Below are 26332 nucleotides of genomic sequence, written 5' to 3'. Positions count from 1 at the left end.
AAGTTTGTTTTTACTTTTCGCAACTAAACGCCACGCACCGATAGGGCAATGGAACGGCCGCGACTGGCCGCGATGGCCGGCCAGGTTGCATGCACTTCGCACGCGACTGGAACTAGAAATGACCATTTCAGAGAAGAATCAATACCACCTTCAACAAGTTTGCCGTTCGATACTACGTTCAGAATGAAATTCACTCTACAGGAGGTTCGTCGTTTGACAACTTCATGTCTCTTTGGAAAATGTTCTTGTTCAAATGTAATATTAATGTTTCGTTTTCTTTTTTTCCTGTTTCCTTCCAGAATGGCTACCCATCCCGCCGCCGTTCTCTGGTGGACGACGCCCGTTTCGAAACAATTGTAGTCAAGCAGACCAAACAGACCGTTCTTGACGAGGCCCGAGTAAAGGCCAACGGTAAGTATACCGGACGATAACCAGTTCGCACTGGATCTCCATTAACAAATCTATTCACTAGCTGATGATTAATTTCTGCCTGTTGTTACTGATTTTGTTTTTATTTTTCAATTTGTTTTTGTTTCGTTTCTCATTTGTCTATATGTACCTTATTTCGCTTGTTGTACATACTATACTGTTCCTGATTGAACCACAAACACCGGACAGATTCTAGTTTGGAAAGCTCCGTGCCACAGGCCCCAGAACAGAATCCACAAGGTAATTTGAAAGTTGTTTCCCGTCACATAATCGTCCATTCCATGTGAGCACACGCGAATATACCGATGTATGTATCAACACGGACAACCAGCAAAACCGGCACCACAAATCTCACGACGGACAGGCTCCCGTTTGATCCGATTGAAATCTCTTCCCCTTGACAGGCTACCACTAGGAGTGTGTAGCGATACACTTCCTGGTTGGGTTGAACGAAGTTTTTTTCTACGGTGCGATCGTTCTTTATTCAAAAGCGGTGAGAGATTTCTATCATGACAAACGAAATTTAGCTTCACTTTGGAATGGACCATTAAGTTTTAATTTTTATTTATATTATTATAATTTTCTAATTTATTTATTTTCGTTTCATTTTATGTTTCAATTTGTTGCTTGATTTACGTTCGGTTTCGCTTCTGGATGTCGTATCGCTGTGCTATATTGTTCACTGTTGTTTCGTAACTTGGCAAAATAGTTGACGAACTTCCGTGCAAACAGGAAGAAATTTTGCCCAGTGGAGAAAAAGATGAAGAGAAAGGTAAGTAGTAGCTTCATTTTTTCTGCAACGCAAAATGTCAATTCACATCCCGTATTTTCCCGCATTCATCAGTTGGAACACTTATTAGTATCACAGTGGCTGTAAAAAGTCCCAAACTTGAGACAAAAAATCGTTTTTGAAAAGGTTTTTTTGCGACTTTATTCAATCCACAGATGAAGCTACATGAGTCATTTATTTAATTTTGGTTTTGAAATCAAAACTGCCAGATACAAAGCATAGCAGCAAAGTTCTGACGTTACATTCCATTTTCAAAACTTGACTTTCTGATTTTTGATCAGCACAGTTACGTGGTGTTGTCCAGGACCCGAAATCCGGTTAATTTCCGGAATAGTCACTAACAACAATAGCTTAATATGCAATTTCTTCCAAACCTAATTTCATTTATCATAATTTAAGTATTGACAATCGGTAAAAAAATATAATATATTTCCACTCCTTGAGTTGTTAAAAAGCCAACTACATGCAGGGCAGATGCTACCTTCCAATTTTATATCCTTGGTGCTACTTCCATGTTATATCCTTAGGCTACTTCCATTTGTTTGTGAGTTTTTAACAGACTGATTGAATTGCTGACTGCTGAGTTTGGTTAATAAATCTGTAAAGTTTGAAAACCAAATGTTATTTCCTCACAATATGAAGAGATAGTGTTGCCACTATTGATCTCTTGTGGAATAAATGATGAGAGGGTGCCATGTTCGTCTACAAAATAAAATGTTCTCAAATCTGTATTTGTATCTTTTGAAACAGTATCATACATTCATACCTGGGCAGTTGGTGAAGATCTGAGCCGGTGAAAGGCTAACTTGTTATTCAGCCGCAGACATCAGTAGACAGAAAATATTCATTATTAATATCATCATAGGAACTTCCTGTAAAATCCGGTTGCAACATCGCTCTCCGAAACACATATTGGTTATCCCAGTTTGAACAACGGAGAGCGTAGCTAGTTGATTGAATGCTTGGCATTAAGTATAGCAGCGGTGTTTCATAAATTTGTTCAAAGCTTTTGAGTAGTACTCCTTGAACTGTCCCATGAACGAAAAGTCCGTACTTTATGGCAGGTAGAAGAAGGAATGGATATGACACGAAAATGGTTTGTCGTTGCCTTCTCAAAAATGAAAAAATGTTTCGTGTGACTTCAATGCACTGTGGTCCAGAAAGCCAAATTAGGAGGAAAAAATTGTTTACTCAGTAGTCGTTGATTTTAGACTATTTACGTCTTAGAAACATAATCTTGATTTAGGATGGCGCTGTTTTTGGCATGAGCTATTTTAGGGTGACCCTTAAATTAACCAAGATCCAGAAATTATCTTCAAAACGAAACAAGATAGAGCGATATTTACTGCAGCAATTTCATAGCTTGAAATATTTTGAGTAATATTGTAGAAGACAAAATCCTTCTATCTCGAACCGTTTCCATATTAGGGCGATTTTCCTGAGTCAAGTTAGGGTGACCCTGCTATTTTGCGATTTTTCTCCATAACTTTTTTATTTTGCATTTCTCGCAAAACACTTCTTCAGATGACTTTTGAAGCTCAATAAGACGCAACTTTTGGTAAAAAAAGAAATTGGCTATCTATTTTACTTCTACACTTACATTAAATTTTATGATAAAAATAGGCCGTTTTCAAATGTTAGTATCTCAGAAAGGTGCAAGCAGAATTAATATCGGTTGATTGCGTTTGAAAGATCGTGATTTTTTGTGCATAATATCAAAAAATTGGAGAATGGATTTTTTTCTATCTCAAATAAATCAACTTTGAATATGTGTGGTTTTAACATATTTAAGTATATAAAAGTAAACGAGTTGCGCCATAACTCCGGAAGGCCTTGACTGTTCTTGATTAAACTTAGCGTACATGTTTCTTGACATAAGTAAATCAGTACAGGGGGTTGACAAAAGCGGGGTGGTCGCTGAAAATGGGAGCGGAAGGTACAAATAAGTAAAAGTGGCTGCGATCATCTTGCATTAAGGGGCGAACCAGCCACAGGCTGAAAACCTCTCAAATATAGAATAATAATAATAATAATAATATCTTGCATTTGGTCTGTTAGAAGTTGTACAAGTGGCTGGGAGATAAGATGAAGAGCGTGTGAAAAGATGGGAGGGTCACAACTACGGAAGTAGAACAATATAAGGAAGACTTTATGTCTCTTTCATTATCTTCGGAGAGACGTACGCGTTGCTGTAGACAAAAGGGCCGCTGACCGAGAAGAGCTAATCAAGGAAAGCGGTAGATATGTCTAAATGAGCAAAAAAGCTTTGTTTTTTGTATTATGAGAATTTGCAAACTGAAACGTAGTGTTGTGAAGACCGCATTCGCGTCATGACTTCTAACGAACACATATGCATGATCGTTTCTTTCGGATTTCTTTGCTGATATTCTCATGCACTGCGACAAGTTTTTGCCATAGTGTATTTAGTTATCACCTCCCAGTTGGCCTCGAGGTATGATGCTGGTCTAATAAGCCAGCCGTCATATGTTCGAATTCCGACTGGGAGAGGCTGTTAGAGTCAACAGGATCGTAGCAACTGGCCCTGCAATTGTCCTGCACTCTAACAGCTGGCTGCAAAGTCTGTCGTATAAAAAAACAGAAGGTCAAGTTTCGATAACGGAATGTAGCACCTAGGCTTTGCAAATACTTTGCTATTTAGTTATCAGCTACGGTCGTTGCTTACGCTCGTCATTGCAACCCAGTAGTTGATACCTATCATCGCTCGCATTGGCCCGCACACTTACCCGCGTCTATAAGCGAGGGTGTAAAATGAAGAAGAAAAGTAAAATCCGTATCCATACATCCTAGTGTGCCGCTCGTGCTCACGACCTATGTACAGCTCGTGAGCTTTGGATTCGCGGGCGGGATGTGTAGAAAGTTAATATGAGGCTGTACACTCGCGAGTGTGCAGGTAGCAGAATGTATATCGGAGACGAATGAATCTAATGATTTAAAGTCTCCGTTAACAAATAAAAAACGAACGAACGCAGAATGTATGCACACAGTGCCAGCAGTTGTTTGGCGTAGGCTTGCGTCAGTGGAGTACGCTTTGGATGCTATGCTTTTCACACACGCTCGCCTGTGATTTTTAACCTTAACGAAAACAAATGTACAAGTGGCTGAAAGACAAAAGAATGGTGGCCTCTGATGAAAGGGGAGGTGGGAATCACGGAAATCTCCGTCGCGGGTAGAAAACTATTTAAACTTCTCATTCGGTAGTTCCACTCCATGATACTATGAAACACATATGATTTCATTACTTTGTCTACCATTCCCTCTGTTTATTGGAAAGTCTACCGTTTTTAATGTCTAACCTCATTATAAAGTTCAAGTCAACAAACATGAGGTTAAGTTTATACATTCTCTTTTAGATTTGGACCACTCACACAACATATAACGGTTTAAATGCAATATAATTACAGCCACTTTTACTTATTTGTACCTCCCGCTCCCATTTTCAGCGACCACCCCGCTTTTGTCAACCCCCTGTACTGATTTACTTATGTCAAGAAACATGTACGCTAAGTTTAATCAAGAACAGTCAAGGCCTTCCGGAGTTATGGTGCAACTCGTTTACTTTTATATACTTAAATATGTTAAAACCACACATATTCAAAGTTGATTTATTTGAGATAGAAAAAAATCCACTCTCCAATTTTTTGATATTATGCACAAAAAATCACGATCTTTCAAACGCAATCAACCGATTTTAATTCCGCTTGCACCTTTCTGAGATACTAACATTTGAAAACGGCCTATTTTTATCATAAAATTTAATATAAGTGTAGAAGTAAAATAGATAGCCAATTTCTTTTTTCACCAAAAGTTGCGTCTTATTGAGCTTCAAAAGTCATCTGAAGAAGTGTTTTGCGACAAATGCAAAATAAAAAAGTTATGGAGAAAAATCGCAAAATAGCAGGGTCACCCTAACTTGACTCAGGAAAATCGCCCTAATATGGAAACGGTTTGAGATAGAAGGATTTTGTCTTCTACAATATTACTCAAAATATTTCAAGCTATGAAATTGCTGCAGTGAATATCGCTCTATCTTGTTTCGTTTTGAAGATAATTTCTGGATCTTGGTTAATTTAAGGGTCACCCTAAAATAGCTCATGCCAAAAAAAGCGCCATCCTAAATCAAGATTTTGTTGCTAAGACGTAAATAGTCTAAAATCAACGACTACTGAGTAAACAATTTTTTCCACCTAATTTGGCTTTCTGGACCATAGTGCAATGGTTGTACAGAATAAAGAGTACAGCATTCTTAGTCTTGGAATGAGCAAATAGTTGGAACTGCTAGATCCAAAGTGAAAATTTGTCCATTGTATTCTAAACATTTGGGTTGAAACCATTATTCTTCCATTTGTGCGAAAATAAGAATAACTATGGCAATGGCCAGATGCTGGCATGGTCATCGTTACAATAGTATTAACACCTCTATCTGCCGATGTCAACACCAGCTCACCAACTTGATGTTAACTCTTCTTTGCCATCACTTTTATCTCTCAAATCTGGACCTAAATCAAATAGCTGAAATAGTAACAAAATTTCAACAATAAACAATAAGTCTACCCATCATGTTGATGCCGGTCTCGTCAACATTACTTATCTTACTTGCTAGATGAGTATTTTCATTCAATGCTAGATTAGCATTTTAGCTTCAAATGATTAGCAAACTAAGTAATGCTTTTTCAATAAAACTCGTGCCAGTTTTCATAGAGAATCAGTTTGAACACACTCCGGAAAACTTCTCAGCCAGCCCCGTTAGCTTAAATTGTCTGTCAATCGGTTGCTGAATACCATTTTTCTCAGCCATCTGCATATTTCCTTGAAAGATAATCCGTAGAAGTATTCACCCATTTAGATAGGACGCGTCCGCTGTTGCAAAACTTTCCAGCAACGACAGTTTAATTTACTTTGGATCTTCCCGTTTATACAAATACCGTCTTACTGTGAACTACTGCTTATGTCTCTATAGCCTGGTTCTTTGACCATTTTGAACTGCGTAAATGGACAGGGGAAGGTATTTCAAGCGCCCTCGTTCGTTGTTTGGATTTCGTGATTTGATTTTCATTGGATCTAGAACATAAAAACGCAGAGACTTCATCAATAAAGGGGCATATTAAACCATCACAAAATGGAGCATTTTGACCAAACTTAACTTATTTAAAATACTACTGAATACTGACGCAAACCGAACGTTCCTTACCATTTTTCAACAGAGACAACTTCTTAAAACTTCAAACTTTAACACAACTAAACCGCACCAACTGGTTGGTTACCGGTTTTAACTCTCAAAATGTCTCGCGGATGTACTGCGAAAAGTTCTTCTTTTTTCTATTTGAGTCGTTCGTTCTTTGACAGCTTGGTGGCTGATAGGGCTGAGTGACTGAGACTATATTGCCCTGTGGTGCTTAGCAACGCTCGCTTGATCCAGCGAAACCTGAAAGTAAAAAATAAAAAGAAAATCAAGGCAGTTTGCAAATTCTTCTCAATATTTCTGAGTACCTATAAAACAGTTTTTGTTTCCGAGATTTAAAAAATTCGATTATAGAATTGTAAGAGTGATTAATTAGCTGGAATAAATTAAATGAGCGAATATTATCAATTTTCTTGCAAAACAGTATTAATTGCTCTGAATTTTCTATTTATTAGCCAATTTTACAGTTTTCGTTGTCTTGCTTGTTTACGGCAAGCAACTATTTCTAGCAATTTTTGCCAAAAGAATAGCATTTCACCCTAGTTTTCTCGATATGAAGAAATGTAAAAGTCCATATCTCCGTATTCCTTAGGGATAAAATTGAATTTTTTCTACCATAAATAAGCTATTTGTATGTGAAATCTGATGGCATGTTATCTGTTTACAGTACATGGTTATTTCTTGATGTTTTGATCAAATAAACGGCATTTTACCCTAGTTTTATCAATGTAAAAGTGAATATCGTTGGATTCCGATGAGATATATTGAGGCTTTTTCCATCAAAAGAAAACAATTCGAATAGCTTGGTGTTTATTCACAGCACCTGTTTGTTTCTTGTAGTTTTGGTCGAACAAAGATCATGCCACGCTAATTTTGCGACGTTAACTGAGAACATTAGGATAAAATGACTAAATTTACCACAATCAAATACCCTGCCATCGGAATCTACATGAAGATAGCTTTCTTTTGTCGAAAAAAGATCGGTTTTATTCCGGGAGGTTTCTGAGTATTTCATAAATATTTCTCTGTAGTTCTAAATAAGTAGGGTAAAGTCTCCTTCATTTGGCAAAAACTACTAGAAACAGAAGCGTGTCGTGAATAATGACACCACACCATTGGAATCTCCATAAAATTATCTCTCTTTTGACATCGGAAGCTTGAATCTAGCCCAGCGGTATTTTGAGATATTATGATAAACGATTTCTCTGCAAAAAAAAATCCGTCTGTGCGTTGGTTTATCACAAATACTTTTTTTTAAATAACCCACCACTACCCCCACACCAAAAAGCTCTAAGTACGAGCCCCCAGGTAATGGAGTCATCTAAAATAATAAACCTTTGCACGGTGCCTAACCTCAACTCTGGTTTAAAGTTTTTGCATGGTTTGTTTTGATTCCCTTTGTAACCTAAATTTATTGCTAGTGGGTTTGCTAGTAATTCGTACCACTTGTTTGCGGAAACCGGAAATGCCCTGCTTTTCCGAAGCTGAAAAATGATATCAGTTCTGCACAATGTATATTTTTGTCATTTTTGCAGTTTTTTACTTCTGGGTCTTGCGAATAACTAATCAAAACAAACCCCACAACACTGTCAAACCTGGGATGAAAAAAAACGCACTGACATCTGCGTGCAATGCTTTATGAACAACGGAAATAAACATTGTACTTACTCTTGACGCTGACATTTCTGACAGTTCAATCACACATCCTAGCTTTAACAATGCGAACACAAATGTACGAATACATTCACACTTGTTTGCTTCAAAATTTAACCTTAAAATTTGAAGACCAGCTACAAACTAAAAAGCATTAAATTCGCCATTAAGTTTCTTTATAGACTTCTTGCAGAGCAAACATTTCGTTGAAAGAATATAGTTTAAACAAGTTTCGACTGTCCTAAGACACAAATCTTGCACACGACTGCCCTAAGACACAAATCTTGATTTGAATGATAAAGATAAGCTCACAATCATAGATTACTAGCTGATTGCCCGGTCTTACTCGGGGCCCCTTTGTCTCTCAGTAATTTGTACATCTGTTATTGTAACGAACATTTTCATAATACAACAAACAAAACCCTTTTTTCTCATTTGAATGCGTCTGTTCCCTTTGCCCATTCCCCTCTTATTATTTTCCAGCCACTTGTAAATCTGTCTTCTTCTCGGAAATCCTTATGCCGATCGACACATAATCTTTTTTACGTTTTTTTAACCTTCCCTTGGTAATGGCCAGCCTATTCCCTCTTTCAGACATCCAGCCAATTCTACAAAGTACAACTCAATATGTCAGAGAACATGTATTCCAGGTTTGGTGGAAAACGGTCAAGGCATTCTGGAGTTATGGCAGAACATGCAAAAATACTCTCATTCACTTTTATATATATATGGGTGATTCCACGCGATGTTTTCGAGACCCGAGTAATCGACCTTCACGGATTTGAACCAAATTTTGCCAAATCGTTCGTTTTAGACTAGAAAGTAGAAATCCAAAATTTGGTGCCGGTTGGACCTCCCCTCAATTAATGGGAGCGCCTCCATTTTTATAGAAAAGATCCGTTTTATCTTATTTTCTTTTACTTATGTCTCGGGAAATATTAGGTTTAGAAAAACACTATTTTCACATTTTTAAAGGAAATTATCCAAGGAATCCGAAAAAGATGTTTTTTTTGGAGCCAGTGTTGCTAAGTATTTTTAACTTTATTTGAAAACTAAATTTTCATTTTTCTCTTGATGATTACAATTCGCGACTATGAAGTTGCTGATATTTGTTTGGTTTTTATGTAAGAAAAAAGAGGAGGGAAGTATTTTTGCTTTTGTCATCATTCATACAGTGACAGTTCAGCATGGGATTTCGTATAAGTGCGAATAGGCTTAAAAATCTTTTTCAGTTTCGTAGTCGCGAATTTGATCTCAAAAATTACAACTTCATCGTATTTCGCCGATTTTTTTTATACAAGAATCACTCATCGCCCTGAGATATTCTGAGCCGATCCAGAGAAACAGCGTTTAGCAAGCAGCCATCGATTTTTTATGTATTGCGAAATTTTTCTCTACTTAGACTCAGATAATTTTATTTTCGCACTCCATTTCATCGATGTTCATTGATGCCATTTGTATTAGTCACACAGCTTTAAACACTCTTTTGAACCAGGTTTTGAACCAACTGAACTTCAGCTAAAGTTCATAATAAAATTCAGTTACTCAAGAGACATTTCTAAAATTTTATTTTAAAAAAAGTATTTCAAAACGAAATATCTGCTATATATATCTGGACTTATGAACGAAATTCATTTTTGCACAAAAACTAAAACTATGGGTCCTTTGCGAATCCGCAGACTTGTCATCCGTGCAATTAACTCTGATAGATGAGTTTTGTCTTTTGTATAAACAAATATCAGCAGCGGAATGCCAGAGCAAATAGCAGTATCTAAGACTGTGAACCATTTCGCGAAAATTTTAACTTTTTGGTTAAAATTGGACAGTTGAATAGTTATTTCCCGTCGAGTAGTTAAAATCAGTTCAGAATGCGAACCATTTCATATTTTGACAGACGAGCAGTTATTTTACCTTCAATGAGTGTAAATATTAACCTGCGGAAGGAAAAACAATGTCTGTAGTATCGAGTTTTGATGTTCCCCGCCCCTGCGTGCGCATTGCCAACTACCGAACTGTCAAGAATAACCATGCCTCAGAGCAGGGTTATTTTCGAGCGAAGTGTAAATAACTACTGATCTGTCAAATTTTAACTAAAAAGTTAAAATTTTAGTCAAATGGTTCACAGCCTAAGTTGACAAACCTTTTTGCTTGCCGTTTGTTCACTTTCGTTAGAATCGTTAAAGTATTTAAAGGTTAATCCTCCGAATAACATATTGCTTATTGGGATATTAGTGGAAACTACGAACGATATTTAAAAATGTTATTTTGCTATGTTGTGATGGATATGCTGGCTTAGAAAACATGGCCGCCTGCCAGCCCCCTGGTGGAATCTCTTCCTCGCGCCCATACAAATGACAAGCAACAGCGCATCCCTTCCGATAAAAGTTGAAGCTGTGTGTATTTGTGGGAAAAGATGTGTTCGAGTGTGACAATGCAGAGCATACGTATTTGTGTACATCCATATTTTGATTTACACACCCTAATATGTGTTAGTTCAACTTTACCTCAGTAGATAGCATTGCTGTTAATGTCACTCGACTTTTGGCAGAGTGTCCAGTGTTCTTGGTGGAATGTTTTTGGTCATGCATTCCTGTTATCTCCGTTATAGTGAATCTAGATAGTCGCATTAAAAAAAGTGTTTTTTCAGCGCAATTATGGAAAATTAGGTTGAGTACCTCCGATTGGTCCTCAATAAGATGCGAATGCGAGGTAACGCTACAGCTAGTTTCTTTATATCGAACAAGAGTCGTGCTTTAAATGAATCATTTGTTTGAGAAACCCCCAAGCGTCATTTGACATGAGTCTATTTTCATGAGTTTTCGGCAGTTTGGAATCCTCGGGGATTTCTACATCTTCTCCCAAATTCTGGAAAAAGTTTGGTTCCATAAAGCTCTTTTAGTTGGGGTTGAAAATATTTCGAGAAAATCAGTTTTTTGTTGTTTTCCTACAATTGTGTCAAAAGCACATGTGGGGTTTCACACACATCTTTCTTGTGACATCAAATAATTGCAATAATTTTGAGATATTAATATAAAGGTCTTTTTTTTCTTGAACAAAATCCCCTCTGTGCCACGTTTTGGTTTTGTTTAACAGTCTCTTAACCTCATTTTCAACCACATTCGTACTGTAAAGAGTCATCAATCAACACAAATATCGCTGGAAATTTCTATCCGTCATCGCTGAGGTTTCATGATTTGAATCTGGATTTTTCTTCCCAATTTTCGAACATGCGCGCATTCGGGTCGAACAAGTCGTAAAGAACCGGTTTCAAAGCAATTGGATTTTTCCATTTTTCTTACTTAATTCAATACAAATTGATTATGTCAACAATTTGTACAACGCTTTCAACGTACCTAGGTCAATTGTTGGGAAACACCCAAAAATCTTGCTGTCACTGGTTGCGCTCTGAAATATAACCACAGCAATAATTGGCTGCCAGTAGATATAAAATTAGTTGTTTTTCGTCGTGAAAGTTCTTAAGTGGCATTTAAAGTGACTTCAATGCTTATTGTCTTGCATTTGAATTGCATTGGTAATGCTTACCTGGAGTTCCAATAAGAAATTTTACTACGATCAGAATCAAACAGACACAAACTCGATCAGAGTTCAGAATATCATTGCTGATTAGAATAGGCTGAATCAGGTGCAATGGCTGCATTGGTAGTTAGTAATTTGACAGCTCGAGCTCACAATTATTTGATACGAACCATTGACTTCTTACATTGAGAAAAAAGTGCTATAATATATTTTGAATGTCTTTTGTACAAAACTGGACCAGATTCCGAAAAAGGTGGATCCAACAAGAATCATGGCTTTGCAAACACTGTAAAAATTAAGCTTAAAAATAAAGTGTAACTTCTCACAGTCACAATTGGGATTGCATCACTCGAGCAATGCGAATAATCCTTGCCTAAACCGTCTTTTAAAATAGCTTTCCTCCAAACGATTCATTCTATTATACGGTCGTTTTCCCATCGCCCCCGCTAGAACGTCGTAACGTCGTAATGCATCGACTTAAAAGCCAACCATTGTAGAAATCGCACACAGTCAGTGTGGTGGCTAATGGGTCGTGAAAATCACCTCCCATTGATCGGACTTCCTAACTACTTGCCAGGAACAGCACATTCCTGCTGCCAGGCGTGGCAGTTCGCGAATCCGACACCCACAGGCAGTAGAATTACTGAAGCTTTTCGCACATTTGCGGACTCAAGAATAAGGGCAAAATTTTCCACGCTGACCCCCATTCCACTCACAATCGTCAGCCACCGACGACGTTGAGCATATTTTTTCACTTCCCCCTTGGTTGCCGGTTCATCTCGTCTGCAGGATCAGCCGGATGGCAAAAACGAAGAACTGTAACAATGATTTCTGCTCGCATAACTCATTCTTTATGTCAGCTTTTCTTTATGATGTGGTGATTTTCGTCGAGCCACTTTACTCCCACGCACCGACGCTGTCGGTCAGTGGAACAACCGACCTGTTGAAACTGATGAATTGCGGGATTTTCAGGCTGTTATTAGATACCGTAAGCACCGGAAATTTCATTCAAAATTTTCACTTCATCCCCTCTCACCCACAGACGCCGGCCTGACGGAAGAAGAAGTGGTACTACAAAATGCCGCATCGGAGTCACCCGAAGCCGAAAAAGAAGTCGTGCGTGCTGCCGTTGTAGTCCGTCTACGCGACGGCATGGGCTCACTGGGACGTATCCTGAAGGCGGTCGAAACGTTCCACGGTACCGTCGCCCACCTGGAGTCGCGCCAGTCGCGCAGCGAGGGCGTCATGTTCGATGTGCTCATCAAGGTTGATATGGCCCGCGTCAATCTGCTGCAGCTGATCCGTTCGCTGCGGCAGACGTCGTCGTTCGGCAGCGTTTCGCTGCTGGCCGAGAACAACGTCAACGTGAAGGCTCCCTGGTTCCCGAAGCATGCTTCCGAGCTGGACAACTGCAACCATCTGATGACCAAGTACGAACCGGATCTGGACATGAACCATCCTGGTTTCGCGGATCAGGTGTACCGCGCCCGCCGAAAGGAAATCGCCGAGATTGCATTCAGCTACAAGTAGTAAGTTTGCTTGAGTTTGATTTGAAGTTAAGTTGTTTTGTTAACCGAGATTTTTTCCCCCGAACAGCGGTGACCCAATCCCGTACATCGAATACACCGAGACCGAGAACAAGACCTGGTCGGCGGTGTTCGTTCGCGTCAAGGAGCTGATGCAGAAGCACGCCTGCAGCGAGTATATTGCCGTGTTCAAGAAACTGGAGGACGAGAAGATCTTCGTCCAAGAGCGCATCCCACAGCTGCAGGAGATGAGCGATTTCCTGCGCCGGAACACCGGATTCACGCTTCGCCCCGCGGCCGGTCTGCTGACCGCTCGCGATTTCCTCGCGTCGCTATCGTTCCGTATCTTTCAAAGCACACAGTACGTGCGCCACATCAACTCGCCATACCACACCCCGGAACCGTAAGTTTTTTTATGTGCTAGTTTATTCTTTTTTTTTTCTCTTTCATCCCTGCCGAGAGAGTTAGAGGGTGGACAAAAATGAAAGGTTGCCAGTGAGTGAGATGGGTGGTTGGGAGAATCACTTACGTCACTTGTGTATGTGCAGTGCCCGAAACCTGTCACTTCCGCTGAATGTGGGAGGAAGAGTAGCGAATGAAACGCGTTATGATTGCTTGAGTGTTCCCATTCATAACAACGATTAGACCGGTTGAAGCACTTTCCCGTCAACCGTTAGGCAGGTCCTGGTGGGGGTAGATTTTGAATGATGGAACTCGGTACGTGGAAGGGACGCTAGATTGGCACGGTTCGGGTGGAATTAATCCGTCATTTTTTGGCGGGAGGTTATACGTTGACATGTTTCACCAGTCAGCGTATTTCACCAAAATAAAATTGAGAAAAAAAGCATGATTTAAATCATGTTAACCAAATTAGCAAAGCATAACAATTGTCAGTACGCTTTCTTAGCGTTTTCCCGCTACCAAAAGACGATCGTCGTCGTGGACTTTCTTTCTTTCTTTTCTTTCGCATCATTTCCGACCATTTCCTGACCCTTCAGCGTAACGCGCCACACCGTGAAACACCGGGAACAAGTCGAAATAATAGAATAAAATGATTTCCACGGAAATCACCGCCCCCACACCGGCACCACTAGCAGTTGCCGCAGCACTCAAGCAAGCAAGCAAGCGAGCAGCTTTTGATGTTTCTCGAACTTTGACTTGCAAAACCAGCCGCCGCCACCGACGACATCGACATCCGCCGTCTCGTCACTCCTTCCAGGGGGTTTCCGGTTTCTACTTTGCTTTGCTGCTCGCCCCAGCCAACAGCGAAAGCGCTGAAAGTGATTTACCCTCGGGACGAAAACTCTGCACCGGATCGGTTCCTTTCCGGTTGACAAGTGCATAGTGGTGTCGCATAACCAACTTCACTCAAAGCAAGTCGGGGGACGTCAACAATTGATGAAATTACCTTTAGGACCAGGCAGCCGAAGCAGCAACAAGTGTTCGACGACGGCACCACCTAGGGAGTGCGAACATAATTGCCATCGCTTTTCCCCCCAACTATTGTAAACGGTAGGGGAAAATTCAAAAGGAAAACGGGGTCTATAATGGCAATGGATACAAACTCAATTAGCTTTGATGGAGAATGGAAGCGGTGAAAACTTTCGCATGGGAAAAATTATGGACACTTTTACAGTAGGTATTCGATAGAATACGGTCACCGGCGATGCACAGGAATCGACGGTGTAATTGATTTATGGGTCATACAACCTTTTTTCCGCTGTTTCTTCAATTCACCGAAACAAAGTGGAAAATCAATCTGGCTAATCTTTTTTTCCCTCTAGGGATGACCGACTCTCTCTCGCTCTCTCTCTTTCTCTCGCTTGTGATCAGATTTATAATTTTATTTTTATCTTCTACTTTGCAGCGATTGCATCCACGAGCTGCTGGGCCACATGCCGCTGTTGGCCGATCCGAGCTTTGCACAATTCTCGCAAGAAATCGGATTAGCTTCGCTGGGAGCATCGGATGAAGAAATCGAAAAGCTTTCTACGGTAAGTACCACTCGACTTGTGCACACAGTTTCATATCTGGTACTGGTCTGTGTCGCTGTTATGTTGAATTTCTGAGGAAAAAAACTTTCCTAGTCTAGCGCGGTCAGTGGTAAATGCACTGGTTGCACTTGCTGACGAAATAAATCCGACGTGACTTCAACCTCAGGGTTGCTGCAATCGCTGTAGCATTCTAATCCAGTTAACAGCGCCTGAGCTAGGCTGCTGAATATTCCTCTAAGTCCGTTCGTCCGTTGTGCAACGTGATCTGCCTCACGCGCTCGACGTTCGACGGATTCGTTGACCTCTCTTGGCTATGTGCAAATCACTTCGTGACCTCTTCGCTCCTACGCAGCACAGTCAGTGGCGCGGACACTTCAACCCTGGCCGTTAATGGAACCAACCAGCCAGCCAGCCAGCCAGCCAACAGTAACAACTTGAACGTAAGATCCCCAAGGTCATTACCGCGTTCTAGCTGTATATACTTAAGCAGCACTACTACTACATGGTTCACATGCTCGGCCACTCAAGCCGGCACCACCGTTGTTGTTATTGCCATCACCGCGTCTCCACATACTCCGCCACCGTCGAAGCAGTTATGATTATTTAAACAATTTGCGCGATCTTGCGCGCACCCCACATTGCCCGACACGAAGATGCGCCACATTTGCATTTTAGAGCCTTTGATCGAAAGTAAAATGATGCAAATTCGTTCGCACGCCCGCAAGTTTTGGCCCTCCCGAGCCCCGCCGGAACCTACCGGTTGGTCCGAGTCGAGTCTGTGCCACTAGGTTAATCGCGCATTCTAGTCATGGGGTGGTGATTTATGGCGCTTTGGAACGCCGCTAATAAATGATTGAAACAGGTGTGATGCGATCAGCGCTTCAGGAGGTTGGGGCACCGACCGGCGGAGGCGGCGGCGCGGGTCGAGAAAAATCGGTTTCAATTTCGAACCGATATGCTGAGACCGCTGCTGCTGTTGTGCTACGTGTTGTTGTTTTTGTTTTTATTATTGCTCTGCTCAGCTCGATGGGACAAAAGTGCAAATTTGAGCGATCGTAAAAATCGTGTGCTTTTAACGATTTTCCATCCGGCTTATTATTATACGGCTACGGTCAAGGTAGCATGGATGCGGATGGCGGTTTGAAATAGTTTTGATTGCGGTACGGAATGGATTTCCTCAAGTGCAGTTAGCCGTTTGAACAGGGTGTCGATTAAATTATCAATCAAAACTTTGATTTTCTTCAAAATTTTTGATCAAAAAATTGATTTTAAATCGTAGGCTCTAGACTAGAAATTATAAAAGGTTTCAATTGACGTTTTATGGTGAGGCATTTTAAAAATTTCCACCGCGCAGGACACCCTGCCATCCATCAGAGACTGAAAACGAACTATTAAAATGTGACGTTCGGACAATAATAAGTTCAAGGTGCTAGCTAGCCTAGGCTTAGCTAGATTCTGCAGCTTGAACGATCCAATGCCGGGACCAATGGCAGCAATCGATTGGCTAGCTTTAATTCACCTTGCAATTGTCGATGATTTTGCTCGTGTTAATAATGTGACACCTGATGCGCATCACTGCTGCTGAATGGCCTCTCGAGTGCGGGCGGATAGACAAAAAAAAACTTACTTAAAAAGTTATTGTTGGAATAAATTTTAATGGAAATTTATTTTTGGTAGCAGATAGTTGCAAAACTGTTTGATAGATATCGTTAAATTCGCTTATCAAATTTTGTAGAATAGTTTAGTTAAATAGTCCGTTAATGATAGAATCCTGAACACATTAAGTTTTATTTAATTTATGATCCAATTACTGATCGCTTCTACAGTGAGGAGCGACCATTCAACAGAACTTATTATTTGAATAATTTGTTCTGGATGCCTTCTTGACTTTATTGGTACGTTATCGATCCTGCACCGACGAATGAATTATGGTCCTTCAGTACTGTCAGTCCCGGGATGCCGTTCTTCAATCCCCTTGAACACCAGCTGACAGTGCGTCGTCCTCGACAGTGCCCATCCATCGGGCCTCGAAGTCTTCCTCCTCTTCCTGATTCTCTGCCAAAATTAGTTTTGGCTACTCTTTCGTCGGGCATTCTGACCACGTGCTCAGCTCACCACATATACTTGATACAGCTCGTGGGTCGTGCGTCTACCTACCGGGAGCATAAGTGTTCTATAGAGTGCCATTTTTTAGCGAATTTGCAAACTACGGGACTTTAGCTGACTACATAATCGACACCAACACCATTTGGACTCCCACGTTCATTACCAACAACCATGTACCATGTTTAAAAGGCCTAAAAACCTTTTACTGCTCCACAGTTGATTCCGATGATATCTACGTCATCCGCAAAACCAAGAAGCGTGTGAGATTTCATGATGATAGTCCCGTTCCTTATCAAGTTTACTCTTCGTATTGCACCCTTCAAGGCAATGTTGAATAGCAGGTTGGAGAGTGCATCTCCTTACTTCGTTATATTACGAAAGCGGCCGAGGGTCTCACCCGCTATTCTAGTGCATGATTTTGATCCATTCAGTGTCGCCTGATACGTAATTAGTTTCGTCGGAAAACCTTGTTCTAGCATATCTGCCACAACTCATTTCGTTTGACTGAATAGTACGCCGCCTTACAGTCCACAAACAGATGATGAGCCTACAAGTTGTATTCCCGGAACTTGTCTAGTAAATAACGAAGGGAAAAAATCTGATACGGTGTAGAGCAATCCGCACCGAAATCAGCTTGGTACTCGTCGACGAAAGACTCAGCTAACGGTCTAAGTCTACAGAACAGAATACGGGAAAGCACCTTATAGGCAGAGTTGAGCAATGGGCCGGTTGCCAGCACTATTATTGCACCTCACAGGCATGGCAAAATGTCTGCAACTCACCATTTTCTAGAAACTTTGTGTATCGCTGCTGGCGGATCTCTCTTCTGCGCCAGCGAGCACGTGCTCTTTGTACTTGTAAACGCATTTTTTAGATGTTGAATTCTTTTTCCCGCAGCTCTAGTCTCTCTATACTTTTCTCAGTTCTGACGTGTAGCTGCAGTGAGCATACGACTCCTGGCCTAATTCTTCTCAGCTGTCACTCTCTAGCAGTTTTTTCAATGGCACCTTGGTGGTTCTTTGATCGAACTTCATGGCGTATTTATGGCCGCCAACCGCTGGATCCGTAGTATCCTCTCAGTGTGAGCATTTTCCGCGCTCGACAACCTTGCACGAATCTTACACACGACCAAATGGTGCTCAGACTCGATATTTGTTCCCCGAAAAGACCGTATATCGATGACATCCGAAAAGTGTTGACCGTCAATCGAAACATGATCGATCTGAGGGCTAGTCTCCATTTAGATGCCTCCAGGTGTGTTTCCGAATATTTAAACGTGGAATGTAGGTGCTACAGACGGTCATTCCTCAGGATGCGACGAAATTTTAGAGCTTCAGACCGTTATCATTGGTCGATGGTCGAAGGCTATGTCTTCCAATGGCAGGACGACAGAATTCCTCCCTCCCGATTCGTGCATTTGTATTTCCGATGATGATTTTCGCGTCATATTTTGGGCAGCCTCCATAGGTCTTCTCGAGTCTGTCGTATAACTAGTCCTTAACATCATCGGATTCATCATTTATCGGTGGGTAGACGTTGATTAGACTGTAGTTAAATAATTTGCCCTTAATTCTCAACACACATATACGATCATGTACGGGCCTCCACCGGATAACTCGTTATGTTTGCTTTTCCAACACTACGAATCCGACACCATATTCTGCTTTTCTACCGCCACTGTAGTAGATACAATACTTAAAAGAACTGCCTGTAGTAGGATCTAGTGCACGGAGCTCCCTTTCTCCGGAATTTGGCCATCGAACTTCTTGTATAGCAGCGATCTCCACTCCAAGTCGATGCAACTCTTGAGTAAGCAAGCCAGCTCATGCCGGTTCATGAAGAGTTCGAACATTCCAGGTATGAGTTTCCAATCTTTATCCATTACTCGTTTCCTTGTTCCTGGCCGTGTCCTATACCGATTGATCCGTTCTGTATTTTTTTCTTCGTTGTTCGTGGTAAGTGATAGTTTCGACCCCTTATCGGGGTGGCGATACCTACACCCCGCTGATGGGTCTGCCATCTTAGGTATAGCTTGCGGTATACTGCATTTCGTACATAATCAGCCGCTCGCTCCGAGACAGACGCTGTCTCAGCCGCCCCTCACCTGGGGTGCAGGCGCTCAAGAACGCACCTCCTAGCTGAGCTGTTTCAGTATGTACATGAAGCTTTTGACGCTCCTTCCAAGTAACTCTCCCCTTTTTATACCCACTATCTGTGCTTCCGAGTTTTCATCTCTATCAGACGCTGAAGACATTTGCTATGGAGTTCCCAATTGAAGACCCAAGTATGAGGCCACCAAACTCAAGTAGTGGATTGCGGCAACGGTTAAACGAGAACCTCCTGTTTTTGTGTTGTCTCCAGTACGTCTTACAGGCAATACAATAGCGCGGACTTCAGGTTTAAATGAAAAATTCGTGTTTTTCGATCGGTCAGGCGATCTGATCGGAGTTTGAATGCCAATCATGCCAAAGTCACCTCTGGACTTCCTTATTCGTATGGATATATCAGCCTCAATACGACATTCTAGAGTTGTCTGGCCACCAAGATGTTGACTCGCTACTGTAAAAATGGACACATTAGCATTCACTTCCATGGACTTGGTTTGTACGGCATTGACTAGGAAACCTGCTGTTTTACAGCTGTCGTTTATCAAAGTTGCTTTGAATATTAGATCACCGTTGGGGAAGCAAGAGAATGTCATCGGCCTAGTGAAGATCATATAATTGCTCCATTGTAAAAGAGATCCTGAGTAACGCTCGACTCGTTTCGCTATCAATAAATCCAATTAAGATCTCGTCCTCGTCTAAAATATAGATGTGAAAGTACGGAGCCCTGTCTTACTCCAGCAGTAACCCATATTGAGTTCCACAAGACTCCGCCTCGTGCCGGGCAGCTCTTTGCATGAAAATACCTCATACTAAACCCTGATGAGGTAGACTAGCTTATCTGGAACTCCTTTACGACTTAGTTCTCTCCAGTTGTTTTTGAGACTTAGTCGATCGAATACTTTTTCGATACCAACAAACTCCAAAACTCCAAAATAATCGTTTAGCACGGAATCCTGCTAGCTACCACTGGAAAGTTCATCGATTTTCGCCTGGACCCGATTAATTAGTCACGTTTCAGATTACTTTGAGAGTGATATAAAGCAACATGATGCCGCGTTTCAACATTCAGATAGTTCCCCTTTTTCCGAGAACTTTTGCCAAGATGCCCTTCATCCAGTCCACCGAAAATATCACGGTTCCCCAGATATTGTTGAAGAAATGATGGAACAATTGCGCTGACAATACTAGGGCAGCTTTAAACATTTCGACCGAAATGCAATTGGCCCTGCTGGATTTCATACGTTTGATTGCTGTTTAATGTCAGCTGACCACTGTATCTCATATCTGACGCGGTTGGTGCGACATGTCCTGGACGCTACGTGAGACTCGAACCAGATGTTCAAAGTGTTCAAACCAACGGTTAGGCCGGTCCGTACGATCAGTAACTAGCTAGTTCTATCCTTTAGCAGTCTCTTCGCGTTGGTTCGAACATCAGTAGGGCAGCGAGTAACGTCGAGAATGGCCCTTTCTCTCTCCTCAGGGAGTTCCGTTATCAAAACTTTTCAAAAAATTTCTCCAGCTCGACTGGTTTAGTTCGTGCCTCCTCAATACTGGCCTGTGACCTTCGCCGCTCATCCGTGATCCTCCAGATTTCATCTGCAATCCATTCTCTCTGGCCAGTGCACACTCTACCGTAGGTTCTTACACTTGTTATGGTGAAGCCGTTCTTGATACTGGTTAATTGTTGTTGAACAGTCCCACCAGATGGTAGCTCTCAGGCTCGGAATGGTAGTTATTCGACGAATGCCCTTTTCACCTCTGAACTATCCAACCGACTTAAATCGTAACGCCATTCGACTTTCTCTCCCTCTATTGAATGCGAGTGAGGCGTATCCCACCAAAAACAAAATGGTGGCCAGATGCGATGGCAGCGGTGCGTTAGTTTCATACATCAAGCAGGCTGTTTACCACTTTCAAATGGTGGATATGGTCTTTTTGATTCTTTTTTCGGCCATTACGGGAAACCCGAAATCTTATAGGCTAACCCAGAACAGAAGATCCCGATTTGTTTCGGTTCCAAGCCCCCTGGCGGAATTCTGTATACTATTTTACTGCTAGCAAAGTTGTTGGCAAACCTTCGTTTAAGAAACGTTGGGCTTGCCGATGTGAAAAGAATCAGTGAAACTCTGCAAACAGTTCTTCGTTGTCGCTCATAGCTCCTAGAGCATGATGCCCCCATAACGAGTTCATGTTCTCCGTTGCTCAAGTCAATCTTCGCATTGAAGCTGCACAAATGGATTTGGTTGTCACTCTTTGAGGCCTTCTCGACCACACGGTTCCTCCAAGTAGCACACTGACGTCACATTTAGTTACTGCAACTTAATGTTGTTCAGAAATTGTCATTAATAGGTTGCTACAACAAAAGCATCTATCAGTAACAACTCTTTCTCCGGCAAGTCGGCAGCATCTGTTGGCGCTCAACATGAAATCATCGTAATGTTTCTCCACCGTATTCTAAATCTAGACACGATTATTCTAACGTTTATCGGTTCCCACTTCTTCAACGCCGCCAAGCCCCATGGGCACTCGAGGAATCCAACTCCTCAATCCCGAATAACTGATTATAATAAAACTTACCCAGATAATTTTCTCTGTTCACCAATTTTCGGCCAAAAGATTTTGCTCAGGCCCAGCATTTCGAGCTTCAGATTTCTCTCTCCAATTGAGCCTACTGGACAAGGATTAAGATGTTTCATGTTCCGATTCGTGTCCGTATTTTCATTCTAAATGTTATTGCTCCAACTAGATCGATTGCTTTCCTCATTTTCTGTAACAAAAAGTTCGTCAGGTGCAGTAGAGTGTTGCACTAAAGTCCTTATTCCGCGGGTGGAGATGCCACCCGAGAACCGTATACGGTATTCATCGGTCCGCTTCGAGACATACGCTGTTTGAGCCGCCTCTAACTTGGGAAACAGACGCTCGAAGAAAACTGCACCATCCTAGTATTGCTTATTCAGATGTAGATGTCACTTTTAGAGACACCAGTCGCACCCGGAATACGAATATTTATCAGCAGCAGCCACAAAGTAATACCTTCCGAGTTAATTTTCACCATTAATTTCGCTTTAAAGAAAGTAACTCCACAGTCTCTGTATTCGTTGCACGAAACTAAACTGATTCAAACCAATTCCAGATGCTGTTCTGCTGAAAAAACGCTTTACGATAAAGAGATCTAACGAAAACAAAATTCACCTATGAACAGTTGGCAGTGCTGCCAAAACTACTCGACATTTTAACTACGCCGAAGGCCAAGTTAATTTGAATTATTATTAATGATAATCTTGTAAGCGATCTCATCAGATCATTTTCTTTAAATGTACAGATCATGCGTGTGATTGTGACACATCCAGATCCATTTATTAATCCATTCAGTCAACTAACCCAAACTAACCTTTCCCATTTCTTTCACCCTCTCTTCCAGGTGTACTGGTTTACGGTCGAGTTCGGTTTGTGCAAGGAGAAGGACGAGGTCAAGGCGTACGGTGCCGGGTTGCTGTCCGCCTACGGCGAGCTGCTGCACGCCATCAGCGACAAACCGGAACACCGCGCATTCGATCCGGCCAGCACTGCCGTCCAGCCCTATCAGGACCAGGAGTACCAACCGATCTATTACGTCGCCGAGAGCTTCGAGGATGCTAAGGAAAAGTTCAGACGCTGGGTATCGACGATGTCCCGCCCATTCGAGGTACGCTTCAATCCGCACACCGAGCGGGTGGAAGTGCTCGACTCCGTCGAGAAGCTCGACACTCTCATTTCCCAGCTGAACACCGAAATCCTGCACTTGACGAATGCGATCGACAAGCTGCGACAACCGTTCTGTTAAGAGCCATCGAAGGTACCTTCCAAGCGGTTCCAATGTACGAACGACAATATTCGCAACTTTATATTGCACGTTAAGCACCCACTTTTCATCACCATGGGAAAACTCTTCCAACACTCGGGGTCTCAATTGCAACAGGTCTCATTTAGTTTTCAACATTCCACGCCTTCGCCTAGGACGCTAGGCCGAGTGCGCCGCAAGTCGAACCATTAGGCAGCTAACGTTCATATTTTCCGGAGAATATGAACGCTCCCAACAACAGCAGGATCCTGAAACCTCTCGAAACACTTCCAGGCCAAACTTTTGGACTTCGAACAAAATTTCGCGTTCTGAGTGTTAAACTTACATACAGCGAAAATCTTTAATTCCTCCCCACCCTTTCGGTAACTATCTCTTCATTGCTCTTACTCATCATCGGAAGTCGAAGTTCAGAATCCTTAGAATCGCCCCTGCTGCGTATGTCCCACCACTAAACCCTCGTTGCAACAAGCCCTTATTGTACATCACTTCACTGTAGAGTAGGAATATTGTTTTTCAGGAAGCCTATCTTTTATTTAAAGAGCGTAACTTAAGTATTATTTACTATTTAAATTAGGGTATACTTAAATTATTCCGTATATTTTGAGCTAGAACATGTTGCAGCTTTTTCTCTCAGATCAGATCAGATTATTGTAGATGCTAGGGCAGGCCCCGCCGAGTTTCTCGATTAGTAGGGAAATCTCCCCTTCTACGTCCGCGAAAGAGTGACTGCTTTTGTGGTGACAAAACACCATCGTGTAATAGCTCCCTACAAAAGAGCGATTCCGGTCGGGGCCATTTGTTTCTTCAAAACAGCCAAATTCCTCGATTGTCATTTACTTTACAGTTTTATTGCATTATTTTTTTATATGAAACAAGCATATACATAAATATTTGTAAAGAGTCACTTACGCAAGCAGAAAAAAAGGCAAGACGAAATTGTAATGTACATTTGGACAAGAGATGTTAAAGAATTAAAGAACACTTGGAACATAAAATTACACATTACTATTCGCACTACTAAAAACTACGAAAAAATCCAGTAGGTGTCTATACTACTTACAACATAAAAAAAGCAACATTCTACTTTAATCTAGAAAACGTATGTGTCTGCGATATTGTATAAGATTTTAAGATGAGCGTTATTTTATCCTGACGGTTGATTCTAGTTAAGCCAAGCCAGCATGCAAGCAAGCAAACAAAGCGAATGAATATTTTACGATTACGATTCAGAAACTATACGTATACGCGCGAATGAGTCAAATAATCAGTAGTAACTCTAAAATATCCTATCCGCAAATCGTAGCAAAAAAGGACACGAAATCAAAAGCAAAAAAAAAGTTAACAACACTGCAAATCCCTTTTCGGTTGATCTCGGCCCTCGGTCTCATGCCCCGACGAACTGCTCAAATACTCTTCCGTTTCGAATAAGTTTGGATTTTATTTTTGCGTTTTAATTGTGTACACAGCTGCTGTTCACTCTCGCCGAAATGGAAAAAGAAAACCAGACCGGCGAGAGAAGTGTTGTTGATATAAACATAGAGTCAAACATTCCCAAACACACCGGGAAATTGTAGACGAGAAAAAAATATTTACGCTGATTGTTGAACCATTGTACGAGCTATATTTTGAGCAATACAGATAAGAATAATAGATAAACATGTCTTTTTTTTATTGGTTGACCGAAAACTCCAATTCAGAATGTATCCAAAAGACGAAGTCTGGTCATCGAAATTCCCATCAATCAAGACTAATTATACGCTGAAGAAACTGAAGCTCAGCTTATTGTCAGCTTGAGTCAAATTGCAAATAGAAGGTTGTCGATCTTGTTCACACAATGTTTATTTTTCGTGATTCATCAATTTTATTAGGTAAAAATAGAATTGGAAAGTCCCTGCAGAAAATCCCCAAAGTAACTCAGGCGCTGTTTTCAGATATAGACTGGAGTTCCCTATCACGCAAACAAAGTCCTGACAGTTCGAATCTTCCAGAAACCCGCTATGGAATGGTCTTTCGACTATCTGACCTAGGCTAGTATCTACTAATCATTTAAATGTTTATTTGCTACTTAATGTGTTTTACTATTTTCAGGGACACTGTTGTTCGATCATAACCTCAGTTTTCGGATAAAACTTGTCGCACGTTTAGATGATTCGGATGAATATCACGGACACGGTACTGCTAAAGTTCATCTTGATTCATGGTGTAATCTTAAATAGAGAAGAAACCAGATAGACGCTACTGTATACGAATGTACCGTCATCAGTGAGGCAACTGAATTGACTGGATTTATTGAAGATAACTGGCGTACCAAAAGAGGTGGGACACCAAGCTTAGAAAACTAGTTTAGGTGTAGAAATCCCTGAAAGTCTTGTTGGCGTTAAAATCCCTGCAATAAGCCACCCGCTAGGAGGCGAGGGATGTCAGATGTATATATGTTACACAGTATAAGCCCAAGGAAACTGCCTTGGGGCATACCTGCAGGGATATTAAATGTTTGCGAACAGACACTATTCAGAGATGCCTGGAACACTCTCCCAGGCAGATAGGCTTTTGACGACCTTGATAAGATACATAGTAAAAATGTTTCGCTCCTGCTTGAACCCCAGGCCGTCGTGACACATATTGTCGAAGTTTTTTCAATATCCAAGAACTGATTGGTTCCGCTGGATTAAAATAGCACCTCAATGGAACTGAACTTGCGGAACCCAAACTGTTCCAAAACTACATGACACTATTCTCATCAGCGAATTCGTTTGATTTTCTTTCTCAAACAACTAAGAGAGGGCAGAGCGTAAGCTGATGGGCTGAAAGCACTTGGAAACAGAAGGATATTTCCCCAGCTTTAGCACTGGGATGCCTCCATCCCAGTCAATCCATCCAGCATCTGCCATCAACTACATGACCCGTAGCTCAAGTGCTTGAGCTCGGTGCTGAATGTGCTATCGAAACCAGGGACCCTTATGTTTTCAAATCCTTTCCGATGATCCATCCGTTCGGCCTCGATGAGTTTTCTTCCTCAGGTACGAAGCAGTCTGATCGATCAACCTCGGCGACTCCCTGAACGACAGAATGCTCATGTGGGCTGACAATATTTTACCCTAGACTGTGAGATATTACAAACTGTTACCCCATCACGTCCGCTTTTTCC

General features: G+C 41.5%; 1 protein-coding gene across 2 annotated transcripts in view; it reads left to right on the top strand.

The window, feature by feature from the left end:
• LOC128733554 (tyrosine 3-monooxygenase-like) overlaps nt 1-24829 on the top strand; it is a 44564-nt gene extending 19735 nt beyond the window's left edge. For both annotated transcript variants that reach the window (XM_053827208.1, XM_053827209.1), the window contains exons 2-8: nt 300-411; nt 619-669; nt 1139-1201; nt 12652-13138; nt 13206-13538; nt 15003-15129; nt 22765-24829. In XM_053827208.1, coding sequence (XP_053683183.1) covers nt 300-411; nt 619-669; nt 1139-1201; nt 12652-13138; nt 13206-13538; nt 15003-15129; nt 22765-23166 — 1575 coding nt within the window. In that variant the 3' untranslated portion in view covers nt 23167-24829. The remainder of the gene's footprint in view (nt 1-299; nt 412-618; nt 670-1138; nt 1202-12651; nt 13139-13205; nt 13539-15002; nt 15130-22764) is intronic.
• The last annotated feature ends 1503 nt before the right edge of the window (nt 24830-26332 follow it).

The sequence above is a fragment of the Sabethes cyaneus genome, chromosome 2 (assembly GCF_943734655.1).
Source record: "Sabethes cyaneus chromosome 2, idSabCyanKW18_F2, whole genome shotgun sequence".
In the NCBI taxonomy this organism is placed as follows: domain Eukaryota; kingdom Metazoa; phylum Arthropoda; class Insecta; order Diptera; family Culicidae; genus Sabethes; species Sabethes cyaneus.
The sequence above is the reverse complement of the archived record's forward strand: the minus strand, read 5'-3'. Positions and strand labels throughout refer to the sequence as shown.